We start from the raw sequence: 23,917 nt of genomic DNA, 5'->3' as shown, positions 1-23,917 counted from the left end.
AAATGAAAAAAATTTTTGGGGCATTTACAAGGTCGTGACTATATGTAGTGCTAAAACAGCATACTTGTATGTGTAAATAATTTAAGTCATGCTTTATTGTTCTTGCAGCTGTTCTAGAGGCTTCAAATAAGGCAGATGATGCAGAAGCTATTAAGAAATCAAGAAATTATTACAAAGCCTGTGTAAATGAAGGTATGTGAAAAAGCAATTAATATCACAAACATAGCATTTTCCTTGAAACAAATCAACTTAATGACATAAGGTTTCTGGCATGTTTGCAAGTTTTGAAATGATGTCAATGAGGACAATATATTTATTTTTCAAAATAAATTAATGATATTTAGAATTTGACTGAAATACCAAAGAATTTTATTCCATTTTCAACGTATGTATAGGTTAAAAAAAAACACTCGCAAAACGTTCCGTTGTGCTGATTACGTTCAGTGTACTTTCGTCTGTACCAACTACTAAATATAGAAATTAATCTCACAAATACATGATATATGATTGAGAGTTAAGAATAATACTGACTTTTTACTTTGAATTACAGTAAACTCCGCTTAAAACGATATTCGGAAGGCACCAAAATTTTTTGTTATATTCGTTAGGAAACCCAATTTTAAAAACCCCGACAACAGCAATTTTATAAGGGGTTTTTTTAAAAAATTTACATCGTAATAAGGGTACTTTTTTTAAAGCGATATCGTTATAAGCAGAGGTTTGTATTTACATGCTTTTGTAGCCTAAAATGAAATCTCGTATTTAGGGGTTTAAAGGTTGAAAAAAATAAATTAGTTTTAAAAAAAATTATTTCATTTATTTTGTAGATAAAATCGAAGAGCTTGGCTTGACATACATTCAACAGTACATGAAAGGGTTGGTGGTTGGCCAAATTTTGGTCAAAACCGGAGGAAAAATGGAGTTCTAGAATTTAACCTAGAAAATTTACCTTCTCTAGGAAGGGGAAATAATTACTTGCCTCTGATTGATGTAGGTGTAACACAGGACGACAAACATCCCACGAAGCATATACTTTATGTGAGTACGATTTTTATATAAAATGTAATTTAGAGAATTCTTATTAATTTCTTATTCTTAATTTACAAAGATTCTTATTAATAACTTAGTCTTTATTAATAAAAAGTTAAAGAATATTATCAATACAAAGAAAGTCTGTGCTTTAAAAAGTAATAGAAAGGGCATCGAAACACGAGGTTATCTTTGAACAAGAGGGCGTAGCTCCCGAGTATAAATCAGATTGCCAAGTGTGTTGATGTTCTTCTTCTTTTGTATCATAGGCAAAATTAAAAACATGTTCCCTGTTGTCACAATATGAAACCCCAGATATAAGAAACCAATAAGCGGTCATCTGAATATGATTTTTCTATCGCTGTCCCTGTCTCTGTCGTCACAGTAAGTACCCAGAACAAATGAGCCAATAAATGAGCATGCTTTGGAGTGCGGGTAACTAATAACTGTACTCCAGTTTACGAACTGTGCATCTGTATGTTTACGATTTAACTATGACACATTTTTAACGGAAAGGTCCCAAAACAATGGTACAAAAACTGTTTTTGAGAAATAATTTTTTTTTGAGGAACAATGGATATTAACTGACTAATTATTTATATTTAGATTGATCAGCCAGATCTCGGTATGCCCAGCCGAGACTATTATTTAAAGGGGAGAGATGATAAAACATTGATGGCTTATCAGACAATGATACAAGAAAGTGCTGTTGCCTTTGGCGCTGACGAGATCACCGCGGCAAATGACGCAAAGGACATTGTCGACATAGAAATTGAACTTGCAAACGTAAGAACAGATAGTGAATAACCTCGAAAGAATGTTTTAGAGCTGATGTATAGTATCTTTATGATTTATATGTAACTAAATAAATGTTTCAAAAAAAATAATGTAAATATTTTACATGGACAATTGTAATCATATTGTAGAGTAAACTCCGCTTATAACGATATATCGCTTATAACGATATACCGCTTATTACGATATACCGCTAATTACAATGCTGTTGCCTCGGTTTTCACACTAGTTGCCACTCGGATATTACGATATCCAGATATATAGAAATAAATTCGGCGGTGTATTCTATGAAATCATGGAATGTATTAATTGACATAAGATCTGAAATATAATGGTTGATTTCCAAATTCAGATAACTGTGCCTAAAGAAGAGAGGAGAGATCCCGAGAAACTTTACAACAAAATGACCCTCGGAGAATTAAGTAATAATTTCACTGGAGTAAGTGTTACAACACAATTGATTAGAAATATTTTTTACTGTTATGATAAGATTGTCGCAAATATTTCTCTGTTACATTAAGTTATTGAGTAGAAACATTGAATACTTAGGTTTGGTCTTTCATACAGTAACGTCATTTTCACATAGACAAAGTAGGAAAATGCGGAGAATTTTCTTAAACGCTATAGATTAAAGAGAGTCACAATTGAAACATATCTATAAAACAAAGCCTGGATCACTATGCTACTTTTTGACGTATGTGTCACTAAAGGGTAAAGAAACAAATACGATTATTAGCTCAAAAATAATTCAGAAATGGCTTTTGTAAGATTTATAAAATGTTTATATGATCACAGGTAGACTGGAAGAAACTTGTCAAGGGAACCATGCAGATTATTGGCTTATCTATTGACGATTCTGAACCTGTTCTTGCCATAGCCCCACCGTTCTTAGAGAAGATTGGAGATCTTCTAACTAAATATTCATCCCGGTAAAACATTAAAGATATTTATATTTAAGAAATAAAATTGGTCCGATATGATTTAAGACACTTTAAGTTTACAAAGTAAACCGTTATGATATCATGACTACAATTGTATATATTAGTTTTTCTACATCGGCGGTCGCTCCACCTAACCAGTTTTCGTGGATAATTAGCCAGTAATAACCAAATTCTCCGCAAATTAACCGGCAATTAATCTCGCATAATATCTGAATCAGAGGTTACAGACAAATGACCATAGGACGAAATAATTGTCTGAGGTCAGTTGTCATGGATAAATAATGCCTTGCCCGGGGATCGAATCAGCATCCTTTGATTTCTAACCCAATACTTTTTCTATTTAGCTTAGCAGGCGGACTTCAAAACAATTCAGGTCGTAACTACATAAAAATGATTTACGTTTACAGAGTCTTTTTATTTTTCAACAGAAAATATTGCATGAATCTTAGTAACAACATATCAATTAACACAAAAATATGGCAAAATGATTCCAGTATATTGTATATCTCCTGTATTTACAGACATTAGGTTTTGAAAAAAAGAAATTATATTGTTTTGTATTGAAATGCATTACATTTTCCTCAGTAATTTCATGTAATGTGTAACGCAAAGATGTTTTGCTGCTTTGAATTACATGTAATTGTAATAGAATGCATTGGTGCATTACATAATATTATGCATTACTCTTCATAACAAATGAGAATTGATATATGTGTGACGATTGTTCTCTTTTTCCTAGATTCATTTATGATATTTAGTGGTTTTATACCTAAATTGCCGATAACAAATATGTAATCTTGCGTTTAAATGGATAGTTTAAATTTTAATAAATAAGTAAAAAATACATAAATAATACCTGATTAGATTAAACAATTTATACATAACCATTATTTGATATAACGGGCATATTTTTATTATTTCTAAAACATCAGAACAATTCGTCCTTAAAATTATACGAACTCAATGCAATTCGTACCAATATTCGACTCATTATTAGTATCTCTTGGATGCTTGATTTCTTCAACTTCAGTAGACGATCATTAAATATAACTACATAATTGGGAATAAATAGAGCTCAAAGCTGCGGATAATCAGTCTCTGCCAAGCTGCCAAAGTGTCAACATCACAGAAATAATTATTTAATATTTATTTTAGATTAATTACTTGGAATCTTGCACTATTTACGAAGTAGTTCAATTGCATCAATTTAACATTGCGTTAGGTGTAATTGTTATTACTAAAGTATTGAAAACTCGATATCCAAGTGGTTATTATATTTATTGAACAGCATTAAAAGTGTCACCCCAATTTTATATAAAGTTCAAGTGAAACATATTAACTATAAAGGCACGTTACTGTTATAAACGATCTTTAATTGAACTTGATTCCAAAGTTTGAACAAATCATTGTCTTAATCATTTGTAACCAATCAACTGGCAAAGTAGCCATAAGAAAAATTATATATATATATATATATATATATATATATATATAGCAGCTAGCCCGTGCACGTTACATATGCTTTAGATACATGAAATTTAAGTAATAAATTTATCATAATGGTAAAGGTAACTTTAATATATCAAACTGAAATATCGGGTTCTAACTTTCTTTTCTATTATCAACAAGCATGAATTAACGTGCATAAAATATGTATAATATATAATCTTTTCATATGTATATAATTATTTTTTGTGTCATATTTTCTTTCCAGAGTTATCGTCAACTATGTTTTGTCGAGGCGAGTTTTAGGAAAAACATTATATCTTCCAAAGGTTTTTACTGATATCAAGTTAAAATACAGAAAGGTATGTGTACATGTATACATATTCTATATAAGAAAGTCATGTGATTTGTTAAGATATTTCCATACTGATCCTGCACTGATGTATCTAAATGATGCGATAAAATAATTAAATAGTTGAACGATATTGTATAGTTTTAACATAATTATTAGTTTTCACAAACGCATTCAGATCTCTATAAAAAGTATAGTCATTTGTTTATACATATTCATTTTAGCCCATTGTCGTTGAAATGCAAACTATTCTTATGCAACATGATTAAACACCTTATCTTGATAGCATCTCGCATTTAACTTTTCTCTGGTTTTTCTTGATCGCACACTACTCAGTGTATAGAGGATGATGTTCGGGACATCTGAAGCCTAAAAGTTTTATCATCAAAACCAAAGGTAAAGACAGCTAGACAAGCTTTACCCATCACCCAAAAGTAAACAGCTCACATAAACCCCATTTATTATTTAAGAGCACCTCAGGCACCAAAACCGAACCATCATACTCTATATACTCTAAATGCATACTATAAGGCAGGCGGGAACCGACGAGGTCCTTTTTATAATTAAAAGATATATAAATGAGTTTCAAACAAATATATATGTTAAAAAACGAACAATACACCGATAGAATCCTCAATAGTACAACACAACGACGTTAGATGATAAGCCTTTCGTGTGTTCAGCGCGTAATTGAAATCTAAGTTTGTAAACGGCGTTAATCATGAGTAAAAAAATTTTATCGGAACCAACTTTTAAATAGTTGCAGCCTATAAATCAATATGTCGTTCCGTATCACGTGGACAGTTTTTCGCTAAAGATCAATAGTGAAACGTCATCCAGAACATTCGCCTAGTTAAAGCGTTGTCATTATTTCATCAGCCAGGAATACAGAGTGGTTAGACAGAATGTAAGTTGTTTTACCATTTTCTTTAACGAATATAGTAAATGAATTATTTATTCTTTTATCTATGAATTCTTTCGTTAATCATTAAATTTTTGTTTTATTTTAGGGCTGAACAATTGCGATATCGGAACTTAGATGAGAGGTTACTTTGAGCTTGAAAACACCGACAGCTGTTTTAAAACACTAGACAGGCAAGTGCTGGAAGAACAAAGTTGCTATATAACATTCAAAAAGGAGAGTGTTTTAAAAAAAATCAAGGATTTTGAAAAGTGATTTTTTAACAAAATTAAAGAAAATGGTATAACATATAAAATTTCACACTGTAATTTTTTGATTAAATTGTACAAGTTTTCACTCAATCATTCTGATATAATTCATTGTCATTGCATTTTCTACAAAAGCATTGGAGTGTTATTCCACGGATATTTGATGAATTGAAATGGTAATTGAATATCCGTGGAATAAGAGTCGCAAACCGACGAGTGTCGGCAGACTGATTTTACCATTCGCCTGTGTGAATATTGAAAACTTGTAGGGAACCGACGAGCCTAAAAGCTCTTGTAAGGGAAGGTTCTGTATTGGAAAACTTTTTGTAGAGGCGCAAAACGACGAGTGTCGGCAGGCTGATTTTACCATTCGCTGTGTTGGATATTGGAAAACTTTTTGTAGAGTCGCAAACCGACGGGTGTCGGCAGACTATTTTAAACATTAGTGAAATAGTTATATTGTTTGTTCATTTTCTTTTGATTATTGATGTTTAAATGTTGTATAATATATCATATAAAGACACTTTCTGTTGTAATAAATGTATGAAATATAAACATAATAACCACACAGCACACTTGTTTATATTGATACTGTATATTGTTATAATTCAACCTGGAATGTAACTGATTACCTCTTTTGGTGAGGAAGTCCGAAAGGTCGAAGTAATTATTTCTGTAATAACACACCCAATGTGTGTACCCCGTCCAATAAAGTCATCTAAAATTTATTATCCCGCATTCTTTACTATTAGAAGGTAAATTATTTCTACTGAAGACGCTTGAAAGTTTTGAATACCAAGTTTTTTTACCCATTGTTCTATTTCAAAGTTAGATAATGGTTTGTTCAGGAATTTATTTTTTTTTCTACCCTGGGAATTCGTCTATATGGAACTCGTTGTGCATCAACCTGTAACCCTTGCACACTTAATAATGATGTAATTAAAGGTATTCCTAGAGATGCTGCTAACATACCAAGGAAACCACCATCTTGCCGTTGCTTGTTATTTAACTTAATTACCCCGTCATTCATTAATTGTTTTCTTTGCTGGGGTGTAATAAATGGTAATATTTTATTTCTTTTTATTTCTTGCTAAGATACCATACCGTTTCCAAGTATTTCTACTTACACCAGTGCTAGCCAAACCACTTAATGCTCCAACACCTAAAGGGCTAATATTTTTGGAGCCAATTTTGTAATAAACGGAATTAAAGTGTACTAGAAACCGCCTTGACTGCGCATTTGTTCCCGCGATATCTTAATTTCTAAGCCAGTTTATTCTGGTTAGCCCTTATTCAATTATTTATTTGTTCGAGTCGGGGGGGGTTTGTAGTGTTAAAAGATTGTAGTACCATGTAAATCTTCATAATTCAATCTTAACAGTATAGGGGCATTTATCTCTAATGATTCGAAGTTTGTCTTTTCCTCTGATATTAGTTATAATTCAACGTAAGACATTTATAAATTTATATAATTATTCTTTTTTCATCAAAGACGTCTTCTTAAAATAACAATTGTGCATTTCCAATAGTAAATTCATTGACCTGTCTTTCATACATTACAATGCATGACACCAAATAGCTGCAGCTGGCGTACATTTAATTTGCATCTAATGTACAACTGCTTGGATCAGATGCAATTTCTCTTTGGTAATTCCAGTAAAATGAATATCCAAAACAACCCTCAATGTTGACTATATTTCTAAAAGGGACCAGTTATTTTATCATTTTGTTTGTAGATAAATAAATCTTATTACAATCGTCATAAATCTCTATTACTAGAATATTCTGTCGGGGTAATAAAACACCATGTTCCATTCAAGACGTACCAAGATGCAAAGTACAATTGCTTTATTGCATGTACTTTAAAGTATCTAAATAAATGAGGGTTTTGTCTCTGTGAATTACTTTTCATTAAGCTCTTTGTAAAAAACAAAAACACATCAGTTTAGATTCATTACACCAGCTGTTATTACTAAAATATAATATTGCCCTTGTCCTATTTTCAGTGATTGTGTGACCATTTCTCGAAGATACGTTCACTTTTTTGCTTATCAAATCAATGTTCAGAAATCAAACTATATCCTTCAGCTTAGATTAACCGAGAACCCATAATATAATTTGTAGTACTATAACTCTTCCATTATAACTCCAGCTCCCTACTGGATTAATCTCGTCGTCTTGTTAATGGATGTAATTTGAATTTAGAGCTAGGTGCAGCATATTTCTTAAACTCCGAAAAAATGAATAAGTTGTTTAGAGAAAACGAATTTTACATTTATTTCATTACCTCCTGAGCTAAAATTCTCTGCAGCAAACAATATTATTAATCAGCCTGATTAGCTCTATATTCAGCTCATTTGTAGATCAATCAATTAATCATTTCCCAGTGTTTTCTGCCATCTTTTTAATTCAACTACATTTCTACATTCACAACCCTATATATTTAACAATCATATACATCTTCCATTTGTTTTATAACTAATTCAATTAATGGCTGCATGTTTATATACAGCCAATTTGATCGCACCGATCATAATTAACTCCGTTTGCCAGTATTATATTTTAAAATACTCAAACATACCCATTGAACCAATCATATATGAAGATCTATCATTTATAGTAAAACAATATCATTTTTCTGCTGGGTGACTTTATTGTCCAGGATTGTTATTAAAGCTGTATCTAATCGAATAGGTGTAATTTTTTCATATCTTTCTACAGTATTGTTTGATCGAAACATAATATTATATATCTTTTTTAAATAATCGCCTTCCGGATAACAATTCATTTATTTGTAAATTAATATATCTCGTCTTCCTGATCCAGATAACAATTCATTTATTGTAAATTTATGTCCTCAGTATCCTTCTTCTTAATTCTTTTACATTTTATCGCCAACTGGCGGAGGTTGTTTCTTCTTTTTAATACACCTGTTATTTTATCAGCAGCTAAATTTCCGACTTCAGTTCCCACCTTTTTGGCGCCACTTTCAATAGCAGTTTTACCTACAGTTCTAATACTTTTTTTTACCTACAGAAAAAAATAAAGTGTCAAAGAAACCTCCCTAGCACGCGAGGAGTACCTTCTTCCCGTCCAATACACAACATGAATAATATATAGCTCCACTATTTTCATCATATACTTTTTTGATGCATTATAAATTTACATTTCTTTTATAATTAATGTAAAACTTGTTTCTACTTCATCTAAAATTGAATTTTCTACCAAAACACATCTGTAAATATATATTTATTCAGAATTTATAATATTTCTATTAATTTTCAGAATAACCACCCTAATAGGTTCTTTTGTAAAAGGCATAAGCTCTTGTTAAATCCGCAGGTACTCAATGCTATATCACATCACCAAATTTCTCCATCAACAAATGAATTATCAATCAGATCACAATGTATATAAATTGTATCCACAGAATTAGGTTATATTTGGTGTTAAAGCTCCCATTCTAGTTTTATTTACTTTTTTTTTTTAAACCAAGAGTTTACAAAATTCTGACAGTGTAAAATCTAATGAAAAATTATCCATTAGTGATATTAGAATTTAAAAACTACTCAAATCAAAATTTCTAAACTTATAGGTGCTATGGCAGAATCAACATCGAAATCATTATTACTTATTAATGTTTCTCTTATGTAATTATTGATATCTGTGTAAGAATAAGAACCATTGTAAAGAAAATGTCTTTCCATTCCTTACCATTGATTATAGCGAATTCTCTTATTATCATATTCATCACTTATATTATGCCAAGAGTAAGTCATTGAATTTATTAGTCTAATCCAACAATATATCTTTTATTTTTATCTAAAACTAAAGGACGACTAAATCTTACTGTAAAATCACTTGGTGTATTTTTGATTATTATTATTATTATTTCGAACCACTTCAGAACTTAATACAATTTTTGTCTCATTATATAAAGTACTTTTTATATAATTTTCATGTTGTTCCGGACTTAATACTTCAGTTTTAATAATGAATCGATAATGCGAATGCCTTCATCTTGTTAACTCTGGATTATTATTTCCAGCAATCAATCGAACCACAAATAACTTTAAATCATTCATTAATTCGTTTGATCACAAGCACAAATGCCCTGATCGCTTATATTACCTTTTTTAAATTTCATAATCTTTGTTTAAATGGTAGTTTTGATTTTTCTGTTAAATCCTGAAATATTTTTTCTTGAATGTAAGGAATATGTTTTCTTTTTATCATATCTTTATTTATTAAATCAATTAAATCATCATCTACCTTGTGTGTTCATATCCTCTTTCCCAGTGTTCTTATCTTTCGCTACTAATATATTTTGACCATACAGTTTATGTAGATTAATAGATAAATTACCATATTGCCCATCTCGAGAAACTTTATATGAATTCCTTATTCCTTTATTCAAGGAATTCCTTATTCCTTTATTCAAGGAATTCCTAATTCCTTTATTCAAACCTTTTCCCATATATTTATTTTGTGAAAGAATATCTTGTAATGTATTTCTGTAGTTTTTATAATTATCTGTCTTTCTGCGATAAAATTCTTTCGTTTCTTTTTCTTTTGTTGTGAGTGCACGTTTCCTTCTCGTTAATGCAGCTACCTTCATACTATACTTTTTTATATTACCTGATGCACTATCAATTATTTCCATTATTTCTTCACGAGTCATTTTCTCATCAGGATTATCGGACTTAGTATGATAAAAATCAAAAATCTCCTGTGGTGTGTTATATATATCGTCTAATAAATCTAGATCAACCTGCTTATTTAAATTAACTTTAAATTCTTTCCTCTTATTATCTTCTTCCTCACTACTATTATCTTCTTCCTCTAATGAAGGCGGGGATTCAATTGTAATTGGAGGGGGTAATGTTCCTGGTGCTTCTTCTTCAAACAATTTTAGAGCTTCAGCTTCTTGTATCTTTTCAACAAATCGCCTCGGAAGTAATGCCAATTCGTCTTTAGACAGCTGCTTTTAACTGAGTAGAAATGTTTTTGAGTCTTCTAGTTACAGTGATGGTTTGTAAATTTTGTATAACATTCCGCTTGCAGCCTTTCTTTTTTATCTTCAATTGATTAACGTATATGTTTAATTTTTGTTCAGATTCAATCATTTTTTGTCATTTTTTTAGTTTATACATTTATATAATATGTGGATTGTAGGATAATGAATATTTGATAATGAGGAACTGTAGGAGAATGTAAGATAATGTAAGATTGTTATATATATGGAAAACTTCTAATTATGAAAAATATAGAAATCTGATAATACTTTAAGCATTATATTCCCTATATGCCAGACTTCAGTTTTGAATGCCTTATACTTGATGTTCGGATCAGGTTAAACCAAACACTCTTATACAATGCTAAGTAAACCATTAGTATTACATAAATTATACCTCTATTCAAAAAATTGGAACAATCAAAATTCGAGATTAATAGATTGCTCAAGCAATTGCCAAAAAGCTACAAGTTAGAACCAGAGTATCATATACTTACAAATTCACATTTCATTGATCTTATGATATTGACTCATCAAAACAAAAGTATATCAATATTGATGATTTCTATTGCGAAGATCAAAAAGAAATTAACAAAAACTTTAGCAGGACGTGATAAGTAACTGCTGATGTTATATTGGTCAGTCTTACTATAAAACCAAGATATCGGATTATGTTCACATTCTATTTTATGGACAGTCCAAGAAACGTGAAATATGATATGATTGTAGAGATACAATTAATTGATCGGCTTTCTTATCCAAAACCAACAAGGAGAAATACTAGTTTCTTGTATATTGACAACAAACAAATTTGTAAAAGAAATTTACTGGGAAACTTACTAGAGATATTGAAGGAATAATTATATATACTGAATTTTATAGTTAAAAAGAAAACAATCAGAAAGATAGTAAGATCAAACTTGATCTTTACGACGACATAGCCACAGTATAATCAATTTAAAACTAAACAGAATGGAAATCGTATCTACTAGCACACTCAATAGAACAATAAAAAGAAAAACCGTAGAATGGGTGGCAATGAAATAATCAATTAGGAAGCCTGACCAACCAAATATGCATTCAAGAGATTTGTTTATAGAAAAGTCAAATTTATTTAATTATAACCTTTGTCTATCAAAGAATTACAGAGTACTACCAAACTGAACCTATAATATCAACAACTAAAAAAACTGATCAAATTCGTACAATGATTACATATCAAAATTGGGCATGAAATATAATATCAAGCACTCGACGATCAGATGAACACACCAACAATTAGCTAGAACATTAGTGTTCAAAACAGATTAAGAATTAACAGAACATATGATTAACCGATAATTGAAAAAGGTAGACGAAGCTGAAACAATTAAAGAATAGTATAAATTAGAATCAGACAGAAATAAACACCTTAATAGCAACCGAAAGAAATTAAAGACCTATTGTATAAGTGTTTAAGTAATTGCTATACAAAGCGAGCTAGAAAAGTCCGCTTCTACAAGAAGTGATGTCAAGATTTAAACTAGATACTTAAAAGACCATGGAAACCTTTTAAAAGCCAACTTCAATTAGTGATAGGTGATAAGCGCCATGTGAAATTATAAATCACTGTTTGATTAACAAAAATCTTGTAAGACATATTATTACTTTGACACTAAATTACGGAAATTGAAAAATATAATTCTTTGGAGATGCTCTGGGTGAAATAAAACGTCGCAAAAGACTCGATGATCTAGATGTTGTGACTACAAAGAGACTCGATGATCTAGCTGAAGTTATTCTTAAATTTAAGAAAGGATATAAAAAGTTAGAAAAAAGAATTACAACAGTAAGCGTGAAGTGTTTCTTTTTGGATATTATAATAACAAACAACGCATGTGAGTATGTACATGAAATATCGAGGTTCATACGGAGTTATTTGATTTAAGATAAAAGAATTAGAAGAACTATATGGCACTTAAAATTTCTTCATAATGTTCGGATAATAAGCTAGAGGATTATAGATTACAAAATCATAGATAAATACCCCGTAATAAATCAGAAGGCCAATATTTGAAATTTTAGAGGACGGAGAGTACGTTCTTGAAATAAATATGATCTTTGACAATTTCACTCTACTATCACAGTTCTTAATAAATATGTCTGGCATGAACATTCTTCAGTAATTCATGTACATTTTCCTAAAAAGATGATTCACTCATCGAGTACAATGATTGAATTTAAAAGACAATTTAAAAAAGGATACATAGATTTTTATTAGATAATTATAAAGAATGGACTATTGAAGCAAAGAACTGGAAGTTATGCAAGTCTTCTAACAAATTAATATAATGGGTATTTTGAATAATATAAAGAGAAAATAAATATCCATTATACAAAACAAATCTCTTATTCCTTCATCAAATACTGAGTTGGCGGATTATTTAACTGATAAGTTATTAAAATGAAGTCAGTCTTTAATCAAAAATGGAAATAAAGTAGAAATTAAACGAAATTGCACCTATTCTAATCATTGAGCGATAAAACGTTAACAAAGGAACAATGTGCGAATGTTATTGAAGATAGAAACTCGGAAAATTCTTCAGAGTATAAGACATAGACACATATGAATGAATCCAGTTCAATTACCTATCTGATAGATCTTAAAACAAATGATGAATTTTTATACGAGGTTTAATAAAGAAATTCAATAAACAATTATGGAGCTAATACCTTCTCCTAACGGATTTTTCTAGACATGGCGTAGCTACGTCCCTGATAAGCTAGATCTATATGATGCCATTATCAAGAATTATATCTTTTATATCATAACATGACAAAGCATATTTTATTACAACATAAGAATATAATATCGTGCTTTATTTGACGAATAACTTTAATTCGTGATGTTTGAGTTGAATAACAATGCCTCCTTATAATTATTATGTACTATATTTGTCTTTACAAACGCTTTCTTATGCCTTTGCATTCTTAACGTTAACTTATTCTAATAAGTATGAATACATTTCTAGACAAGTCGACAAATTCAACTATAGGAATTCCAGCGGCTTCATCTTTAAACTTCCAATTACTTTTTATTTTTGCATCAAAATAAAACTTTGATTCTGATCATAATCACTGTTATCAAATAAGTCTTTATCCTCATTAAATCCTGCATAAGCATCTTCTGTTTCTATTTCATAACAAAGCGAATCTGTATCAGTAAAAAGGAGTTTACATTTTGTAATTGTACTTTTTCATAAAATGTAGTTATAATGAAAATCATACATTAAATATTTATAAGTCAAGATCACATTCCTAATAGGTTGGCCTATTCAATAATAATGTTTCTTTATGCTATTGATACCATATAAGCTTTGTTAAACATTGTTGCAAATTTAAATGAAGGTTTTGCTATGTATTCAACAGCACATTTTCATCATGAGTTAATTTTATGTTAACTCTTTTTCTTAAATTTTCCATTGTTTTGCCGAAAACGGAATTATTCATTAGTTTTTGAAAAAATCCTTTTCAAATGATTCTTTGCTTGAGATCTTTTCTGCGTGTTGAATTCAATGTATTCTTTCAACAAGGACTTTCATCAAAAGTCAACACTCTGTGAATCTTTGTTATTTTCAACCAGTTGAACATATAGTTCGAAGATTTCTATGGGGTCACGTAGTTTTCTTTTTTCATTAAAGTGGGACAAGCTTACGTACATTACTTTTCCTATATTAAATTTTTTTTAATGTATTACTATACTTTGAAAGCCTTCATCAGGTATAACAATCTTTTCAGGAGCTAAAGGATTCATTATGAAGATCATGCAATTCATCCATATTCAAAGTCGCATTCTTAATGAAGTTTGTTTACTTTGCGATTAATCTATATATATTGTTTCTGAGTATCCACTTAAAATTCCCAGAGGTAAGGCTGGCTCATTGCCCAACCGTAGAGGTTGTTTCGCATCTAAGTACATTATGCATTTAGATGGTAAATCCTTATCATAATCTTTCATATACTTATTGTTTGCTTTGCTGTAACGATTAGCATATAACTTATTCCTCCGTCTCTGACCTTTTTCAATAAAAGCAGATTGAATGCTAATATCAGAAATTATCAATTTTATTCCTGTCTTTTCACATTGCATCCCAAGCAAACCTGCAGGCTGCTAAAATATTAAGGTCAAGCTTGTAGTATTCCAACATGTACTTTCTAATTTCAAAACAATCAGCTAAAAGTAAACATCCTTTCAAAATAGCGTCTGATATTCTCCCATTTTTTATTTTAATTTTTCCAAACATTTAGCAGGGTTACTCGCTGTCAGATAATGTCTCATTACACTCAGAATCAAGTTCTTTACGAGACCGTGCTTAGCGTAACTTTGTTTTTAGGAATTTAAATTAACATAAGAACTCCAGTGATCATAATGGCAATAAACGCCTTTTGTTCTTGAATAATCAATAAACATTCAGTAAGTCATAAATTCTTGAGTAAAAACTTAAACTCTGGAATTTCTTCATAAGTTATCTACATGAGCTGCGACATAAATTTGAGAACACTATCAATGAAAATCAAATTGCTTATCATAAATGCCATATATTTTTCCATATTGTTAGGAATAACATTCAATTTTCTTTTCAAATTTTCCTATTTGTTGCATAATAAAATGACTATCATAACCTCTTAAATTGTGAAATATAACAGGAATTTGCGTTGTCAGTATAAAATTAATATTACACTCCGAGTGAGCACTTCCCCTAAATTTTCCCGTTATATGGCAATGGTCACGAACTCGATATCATCTTTTCATATTCTTTTCCGCAGATATTACAAGAAGTTTGCTTTTTGAATAACGCCTCATCTTCTTTTGTCATTTTTAAAGGTTGTTAAAAATATGCTTTCAAAGTGTCCATACAAATATTCCTCTTCCTTAAGAATAGCTTTAATAAATTTCATAAACTGCATTTGCGTCCTCTGTAAACTGAGTTGGTCTAGTATGTTTATCGTCGTAACAACAAACCAATTTTATAACCATATCCACAGTCTATATGCTCTTTGATATGGTTCAGTAAATGAGGATTTGGATGATGGTAAAGCAGTAGTACTTTTCGAGTTATAGACTCAAAAATCAGCATAAATTACAAAGGTGCCAATAATTGTTTTGTGATAATTTTTGAACTTAACTTGTGATCCCTTTTCTGGCATTGTAATAGCTTGAGTTACCATTAATAGCTAAACAGTTTGGCCTATGTTCATTTAATATTCTTTCCTTGGAAAAGCATTGTAGGCAGGATTTACAGAAATGTTTTTCGATTGGCATGTTTTGTTTTGTTAAAGAGTAATCGATTAAATCTTTTATCCAAACATAATGCGTTGTTTTACTTTTGAAAGTAATAACATATCGCACTTGTCTGAATAATTATATCTGGATATGTATAACGGAAATACTTTTTTTTCTTCGCTAACCAAATATATTAAATGAAATATTATTCCGGATTTCTATTTGCGGTACTTTGATTTATTTGACAGGGAATTTTATTTCAGCTATAATCTAATCATCTAACATGTCCTCATATAATATACTAACCCTTTCAGAATGTGTAGTTACAGGGAATTTATTAGCTAAATGACACCATCTAAAAACATTCTTTATCTTATTTTTTATATTAATTAATCCTTTCTTTGCTTCTGTAATTCTTTGGTAATTCAAAGTAAACTTGAAGCAGAAAGAGGTGTGTATTTATATCTGTGATATAATGTGCATCAACTGATGTCTATTCTCCATCACTACCTTCTGCGAATCCACATTACCATCTTATTTATTATTTCATCAAAGTCATGTCTTAAAGTGTCATTTAATTCAGATTTTATCTATGATAATTTGAAGGTTTTGAATGAAAATAAGCTGATTTGTAAATTATATCTTCTTGACTATTTTTCGCAAAAGTTATTTTTAAAGAACATTTATTTTATGCCTTTTAATTGCGAATTCTAAACTGAAAGTAATTCAAAAGCATCTTTTAAAGTGAAATAAAGTTATTTTTCGGATCATATTTATATGAAATTTTAATTTCAAATTTCTTAAAATATTGATTTGGAGATCGCTCAATTTCCATATCTATATTTTTAGTATTAGAAAATATCTTTAAGCACAATCTTTACGCATATCTAAACTTATATCTTAAAAGAAGAACAAAATAAAGAAACTTTTTATTATAAAGTAGTGCGTTTAATAACGAAATCTTTTTTTTTCTAAATAAGATTATATAAAGAGATGGTTGAATACAATAACATTAACTTATATAGTAAATTGTTTTTTAACATATTAGCGATGAGTTTTACTTTATCGACGAAGTGTTAAGAGTAAAACGATATGAGGAAAAAAATAAAAATGAATAAAGACTTTAAAAAGGGATAGAAAAAGCTATTAATTATTGTAAAGAAATTATAAAGCTCTTGTAAACAAAAGAAGGTCGAAATCGGTATAGATAAGAAAGAATGACTCCTATATTAACGGAGATACTTGATAGCAGCGAAATAAATATAGCCGAAATGTCATGATAACCAAAGAACAATTTTAGCTTATGCAAACGTTATTACCGATTAAAGAGATATGTAAGAAATGCCAAAGCCCGCCTTAAAAGGATATGATGATTTTGAAACACAATTAAACAATAGTATTGAATTATATTCTCGATATTTAGAAAGTTTTAAAGCGCGAGGATTAAGTTGCGAGGCTAGTTTATTCATTTTTTATTCTATTATATTATTATATATAATGGAACACAAAATAGTTTTAAGCATTTTAGTATTAGAAAATATCTTTAAGCATATCTAAACTTATATTTAAAAATATGCCCATTAATTTTTGCTGTTCAGTCTTTACTCTGTTTAAATTGTTACAGCACATTGATATTAAACCAGGATTGACACCAAAGATCTTTAGATGCGGCATAAATTGAAGGATATAATGAATCTTCACCATCTCCGTTTGGAGGTATATAAGTTGCTATAACCGTTTAGGTTATTCACGATAATTATTATGATTAGGTCTTGGACAATCGCATAAATATCACTATTTTCCTCTACAGGAAATAAACAACCGCAACTCCATTTCATAAATAGTTTTTTGTTCTAAAAAGGTAAGGCTCTATAATTGTTTCTAATTTAAATCGTATATTTTCTTTTACTTTTTCTTTAGTTAATTTAGTAATATTGGCTCTTAAATGTTTCTATTCTTTCTAACTTTATTAAATAATATTGGTAATTTAAGAGTTCTGATTTTTGTATATAATATGCAAAAAAATCGCATTTGTATCACATACTGTTATTTAATCTATTCATTATATAACATGCTTAAAGAAAAAAACTTCACATTTTTACAACGCACTAGCTATAAAAGATATTTAGAGGTTTCTTTATACCATTTAGCTTAATGATCTTTCATATAAATTTCCAAAGGTGTTGTATAATTTTTATCTTTTTTCTATTTTCTAATAGTTTTGTAAAAGATATCTTCGATAACTTTTTCTGTCCATCATAACTTGTGGAGGTTACCTTCCCAATCCGCGCTTCAGTAATTAATTGTTAACTTTTTGATAATGTAATTTTAAAATAGTTTTTTTGTCTGCAACTTTGAGTTTGTTAGCTAAATATAGTAACTAGCTGAAGGTAAAAGCTCCTACTAAAGCTACAAATATAGGTTATGGCGGGAATAAGTGCAAGTGCAGTTGAACAACCTAAAATACCTTGCTGTTATTGAAGTCCTACGCTTACCCTTCCACAAAATTTATAACTTTTTCTATATGCTGATGCAAGTCTTGTTAAATAATCTATTAGCTTCATCAAGATTTCAATTTGTTTACTCATTATATTATTTCAGCATTTATTATTTTTGGCATCTTTATCCAACTATTGAATTTATCAGAATAACCTTTCCATTTAACTAGTGCTTGTTTTTTTCTTCTAGTCACGCTTTATAACTTTTTCTATTCTAAAAACTTCTTGTTAGTTGGCATCAGTTCTTGTTCATAAAATGAACCCTGGACCAGCTCATTATTTAAATCCCTGATAGTATATGTTCTTGGGTTTGTATTTTGAATTCCATCAATTGTAAATATTTCTTCTGTCCAATTTGTGTATATATCCTTTTTCAAAATGTCTCTTAATTTTACTTAAACGAACACGGTCTCCAAATCTTAAAAATTGTACCATTACTTTTTGATACTTTTCTACATCACCATACTAAATTAAATAAACATTACTTCATATTTAACTTTTTTTGCTCGCTGTTTAGGTGACTTTTTATGACTACTATGCTTGTGTCTTAGTATTTTTCTAACATTATCAGGTTATCATTTAAAGAAAGCATAAGTATATATATAGAGGTAGAAGTAATTTCACATCTATTCGCTTCAGGTATCTATTGAACACGATTCGATAACCACAGCTTGCTCATTAAATTTATGCGTACATGTTAATGATATGTATTTTTAATTAATGAGATGAATTGAAAGGTTATTTATAAAAGTCCTTTTACCATTCAATCAACAACAAATATCTCTGGTTTTCTGCCACCAGAACACTATTTTCATTAAAAGCCTCTGTAACAGAATCACAGTTTTATTTTTATCGAACAGCCCAAGCATACTTGCTAAACACATCAATAACTGTTAATAAAGTATTTTATTCCTTTGTTATCTTTAGAAAAGGCTTGCATATCAACTAAATCAGCAGACCAAGTATCATCTACATCATTTACTATAACTCTCCGTTTTGGAAACTTCCGTTTGATTGGTCTGTGTAATTCATTGGCTAATTTAACGTTCCATGTTACTTCGGGGGTAAGTCGCATGTTGCGCTTATCATGCTTTGCCCCCTTCTTCCGTTTTTTGAATTTCGTGTTTGCCCCAAACCAAGTTTATATTTCATATTTATAACAGGCTTTACTACTAAATTTTTTGCTAGTTTTTCACCAATAGATTTTGATTTAGTTGTCTTTAAATCAGATAACATTTTCTTATCACACTCACTTTTACTTAGATCACTATCGTAACAATAGTCATGATTCATACATACTTCATCTAACTGATTAACGGGTGATCCATTAACCAGTGGGTTACCTGGTCCGCAATAGTTATATCCAGGAAGAGTTAAACCTTTTTTAGGTAACAAAGGTAACATAGCTTTATGAATATCTATTGAACCGCCTTGTTTTACAAACTTAGATTTCAATTTACCGCATGAAGCACACGCGGCTTTTTATCATTAATCTTCCGTTTTTTGTTGTAACATATTGAGGATTTACATTATCGGTGTATGTTCGTTCTTTTAAACAATATATTTGTTTTTGTAAACTCATTTATATATATTTTAATTATAAAAAAGGACTCGTCGGTTCCCGCCTGTCTTATAGTATTCTATTTATGAGTAGTATAGAGTATGATGGTTCCGGGGGTTTTTGGCCTGAGGGTGTTCTTAAATCAATAAAATGGGGTTTTATGTCGAGCTGTCTTACTTTTTGGGTTGATGGGTAAGCTATGTCGAGCTGTCTTACCCTTTGGTTTGATAGATAAACACTTTTTTAGGCTTCAAAGTGTCCCGGAACCATCATACTCTATACTACTAATCTCCGAGATGGCAGTCTTGTGGTGACAATGTTAAAAATACGATGCCGGAAGTTGTTGGGCGATTGTTTGTGGAAGATGCATTCAGGAAAGAAGCAAAGAAAGACGTAAGATAAACTGGCTTGAAATTAAAAAATATATATATATTTATTTTTTTTAACCATGCGCTTCATATGTCAGTTTTACACAATTGAACTTATCGTGGATTTGTCTCGATTTTCAGGGACGGGTCTTTTTGTCACTTTCCAACATTATATTAATATTTTTATAAAAATTACTAGAACAGAACAGAACAGATACCTTATTTTTGATTTGTTTAATTATACGTAGTGATAGAAATAAAAATAACTACAATACACACAGCAATGTTACTTCTTGTTTCATGTTAATATTCTATTTTTTTTTTGTTATTTCCTTTCTTAATGGTTCTTTGTTTCGAATGCCTTGTGCCGCAATGCAATGATAAGATGCAAATAATAAGATAAAATATTTGTAAAAAAGAAACCCTTGTCACGACTACAGAAGACCGATGGGGACATTTCAACTGCAAGTATTTCCGATTTCATCTTTGTGAATTCAAGTTTTGAACTTTACGATTTCAACTTCATAAATTCAAAATTTCATTCATAATTTTAACTTCGTGAAAACACGATTTAAACTTCACGAATTCACGATTTCAACTTGACAAATTCACGATTTCAAATTCGTGAATTCAAGATATCATCATCACGAATTTGAAATATTTAACTTCGTGAATTCACGATTTCATCTTCACATATTCACGATTTCAACATCACGAATTACTTGTCACGACTACGAAAAACCGGTTGGGACATTTCAACTTCAGAAATTTCCGATTTCATCTTTGTAAATTCACGATTTCGACTTCACGAATTCACGATTTCAAGCTCATATATTCAACTTCATGAATTAATGTTTTGAACTTTACGCTTTTAACTTCATATATTCATTACTTCAATATCCTGATTTCAAGTTCTTGAATCACGATTTCAATTTCACGAATTTACGATTTCGACTTCACGAATTTACGATTTCGACTTCACGAATTCACGAATTATATTCATATTTTCAACTTCATGAATTCAAGTTTTGAACTTGACGATTTGAACATTAAAGATCAAGCGTTATATTGCTGAAATTATTATCTATCAGAAACGTATTTTCTTTAAAAAAAAATAGAAAAAAAATAAAAACAACGATATTATTTAACTTTTTATTTTTGACAGGTGTTAGACTTGGTTGGTAAATTGAGGGTATCATTTAAAGGAATGATTGACGACCTACCATGGATGGAGAGTGCCACTAAGCAAGTTGCAAAGGAAAAGGTATGTAGTCAGATATGAGCCGCGTCATGACAAAACCAACACAATGGGTTTGTGACCAGCATGGATCCAGACCAGCCTGCGCATCTGCGCAGTCTGATCAGGATCCATGCTGTTCGCTATCAGTTTCCCTACTTGTAATAGAGTTGGTAAGCGAACAGCATGGTTCCTGATCAGACTGCGCGGATGCGCAGGCTTGTCTAGATCCATGCTGGTCGCAAACGCACTATGTTGGTTTTGTCGGGACGCGGCTCATATTTGGCTTTATACAATTATATCTGATGCGGTATTTACGTAGATTATATACAACAATTATATAGAAGACAATTATCGAAACATGTGAAGAATCTCAATATAAGATCTGATTTAGATTGTTTGCATAAACTTGAAATGGGTTTCTTCTTTAAATAAGTCTTCACGCGTCCGTATTATAATTCAAATAATTCAATGCGCGAAAATATGCATTTTACCCTCTATTGTAAAGCTAACATGATTGTGCTAATGGTGGTGTTGGTAGTGTTCACTCCGGATCACGGCAGTAAGCCACATTGAATTCACCAGAGCACAGTTCAGCCACAGCATCGTTCCTGGACAGGCTGTCAAGCAGTTTACCAGTACTAGTTGCCGTCACTACTTCTGTAGGTAAAGTTTAAATAACCATAGAAAGGATTTCATGATCAATCACAACGAAAGTGACCCGTACCGTCCGGGAATCGAACCTGATCGCCCAGTTTACAGACCAACGCTCTTCCTATTGAGCTAACCGGGCGATAATAACAATTATAATTGCATTGGTGTTTTGCTTTCAGGTTGACATTTTGATTTACTTTTTCTGTAATTTCAGGCAGATTTTATCGAGCCTAGGATAGGCTACTCAGATGTTGTGTATAACGATAGCGCCTTAAATGATATGTATGAAAATGTAAGTGTATTTTTTCTTTATCTTCTATAATTTTGTAGGCGAAAGCATGTGGAACTGGATTAAGTTTTTCTTGTCAGAGATTTGTTGTGTATTTTATTTATGGCTTTAAAGAAATAATTGCTTAGAGCTGTATTGAAGCTAAGGTGTCAGAAAATATACTCAACTTATATGTTGCAAAAGTACTTTTATAGTTACTCGTATCTTCTGATCAGTTTGTTGGTGTTTTCCAGTTCTCCTTTATCCATTACCACTATGCTTAAAAATAAACAAATCAACAACAACAAAACAGAGAAAAGTTTAACGTACAATCATTAGCGATGGGTAGACAATTTGGATTTCCATATTTCCATATACAATGCATAATATAAACGAAGCACACTTTCCTTATATATAATAAAAGCGTTGAGTTGACAATATTATACTGATCATTCATTCACAAGACATTCCAGATATAATTTTTTAACATATACATTAATACTTAGAGAAATATTTGAACACGGGTATTAACTGAAGGTGTAATATTTTGAACAGGTGACTGTATACACGGACGATCCGTTACGGACGCTTATCAGCGCCTCCGAAGCTGCCGTCATTAAACGCCTTTATGATCTCAGAAAAGACGTAGACAAAAATGAGTAAGAAAACAAATCTTTAATATCAACCACATTAAAAGATATATTCCATTATCTATAATCAGAGTGTCTTTTTTTACATAAATTATTTGAAATGACATGTTTACTTATCTATTTACCGTCTCTACTGTATGACTGTTTGAACATATAGATCTCCTTTCTCCATGTAGGACAGAATTTCTTTAAATGGATTGCTTTCAAATTTCATTTGCATTCAGCCAAATTAAATGACAAAATTTTTATTCAACCTTCATCTTATTTGCATGTCACATCGTATTTTTGGTCTTTTCTTTTCTTGACAAATTTATCCACAAATATGTGTCCTTGTTTTTCAGTTGGGAAATGTCTCCTGCAACTGTGAACGCCGGTTACAACCCTGAAACCAACCAGATCAGTATGTGTTGTTTTTTTTACTTATTTAGATACACACCCCTCACAGTGATTACCTCCCTTGCCCGATTGTACTGATAAGGGGAGATCACTGCGTAGAAGATAGATTTAGATATTTCATTATCATTATAAAAACCTCCAATTGTATACTGTCACACCCTCGTAACGTGCACGTCGCAGAGGATCAGAACATAAACAAAACTAAGGGCGGAATACAAAGAGTCTATGTATACTTACTAAGATCAGCTGCCGATGTTCTAAGTAATACTGAAAAT

General features: G+C 30.6%; 1 protein-coding gene across 1 annotated transcript in view; it reads left to right on the top strand.

Moving 5' to 3' along the window:
• Window positions 1–108: 108 nt before the first annotated feature.
• LOC132750155 (neprilysin-like) overlaps window positions 109–23,917 on the top strand; it is a gene marked incomplete at its 5' end in the record, with an annotated part of 55,007 nt that continues 31,198 nt past the window's right edge. Inside the window, 11 exons of the mRNA XM_060740101.1 lie at window positions 109–192; window positions 959–1,038; window positions 1,636–1,815; window positions 2,177–2,263; window positions 2,620–2,753; window positions 4,480–4,573; window positions 20,358–20,462; window positions 21,603–21,701; window positions 22,543–22,620; window positions 23,152–23,255; window positions 23,588–23,646. Of these exons, the coding sequence (XP_060596084.1) occupies window positions 109–192; window positions 959–1,038; window positions 1,636–1,815; window positions 2,177–2,263; window positions 2,620–2,753; window positions 4,480–4,573; window positions 20,358–20,462; window positions 21,603–21,701; window positions 22,543–22,620; window positions 23,152–23,255; window positions 23,588–23,646 (1,104 nt within the window). The remainder of the gene's footprint in view (window positions 193–958; window positions 1,039–1,635; window positions 1,816–2,176; window positions 2,264–2,619; window positions 2,754–4,479; window positions 4,574–20,357; window positions 20,463–21,602; window positions 21,702–22,542; window positions 22,621–23,151; window positions 23,256–23,587; window positions 23,647–23,917) is intronic.

This window comes from Ruditapes philippinarum, unplaced genomic scaffold (genome assembly GCF_026571515.1).
Source record: "Ruditapes philippinarum isolate M1 unplaced genomic scaffold, ASM2657151v2 ctg4130_1_1_1_1, whole genome shotgun sequence".
Lineage (NCBI taxonomy): Eukaryota > Metazoa > Mollusca > Bivalvia > Venerida > Veneridae > Ruditapes > Ruditapes philippinarum.
This window is presented reverse-complemented; position numbering and strand designations above follow the sequence as displayed.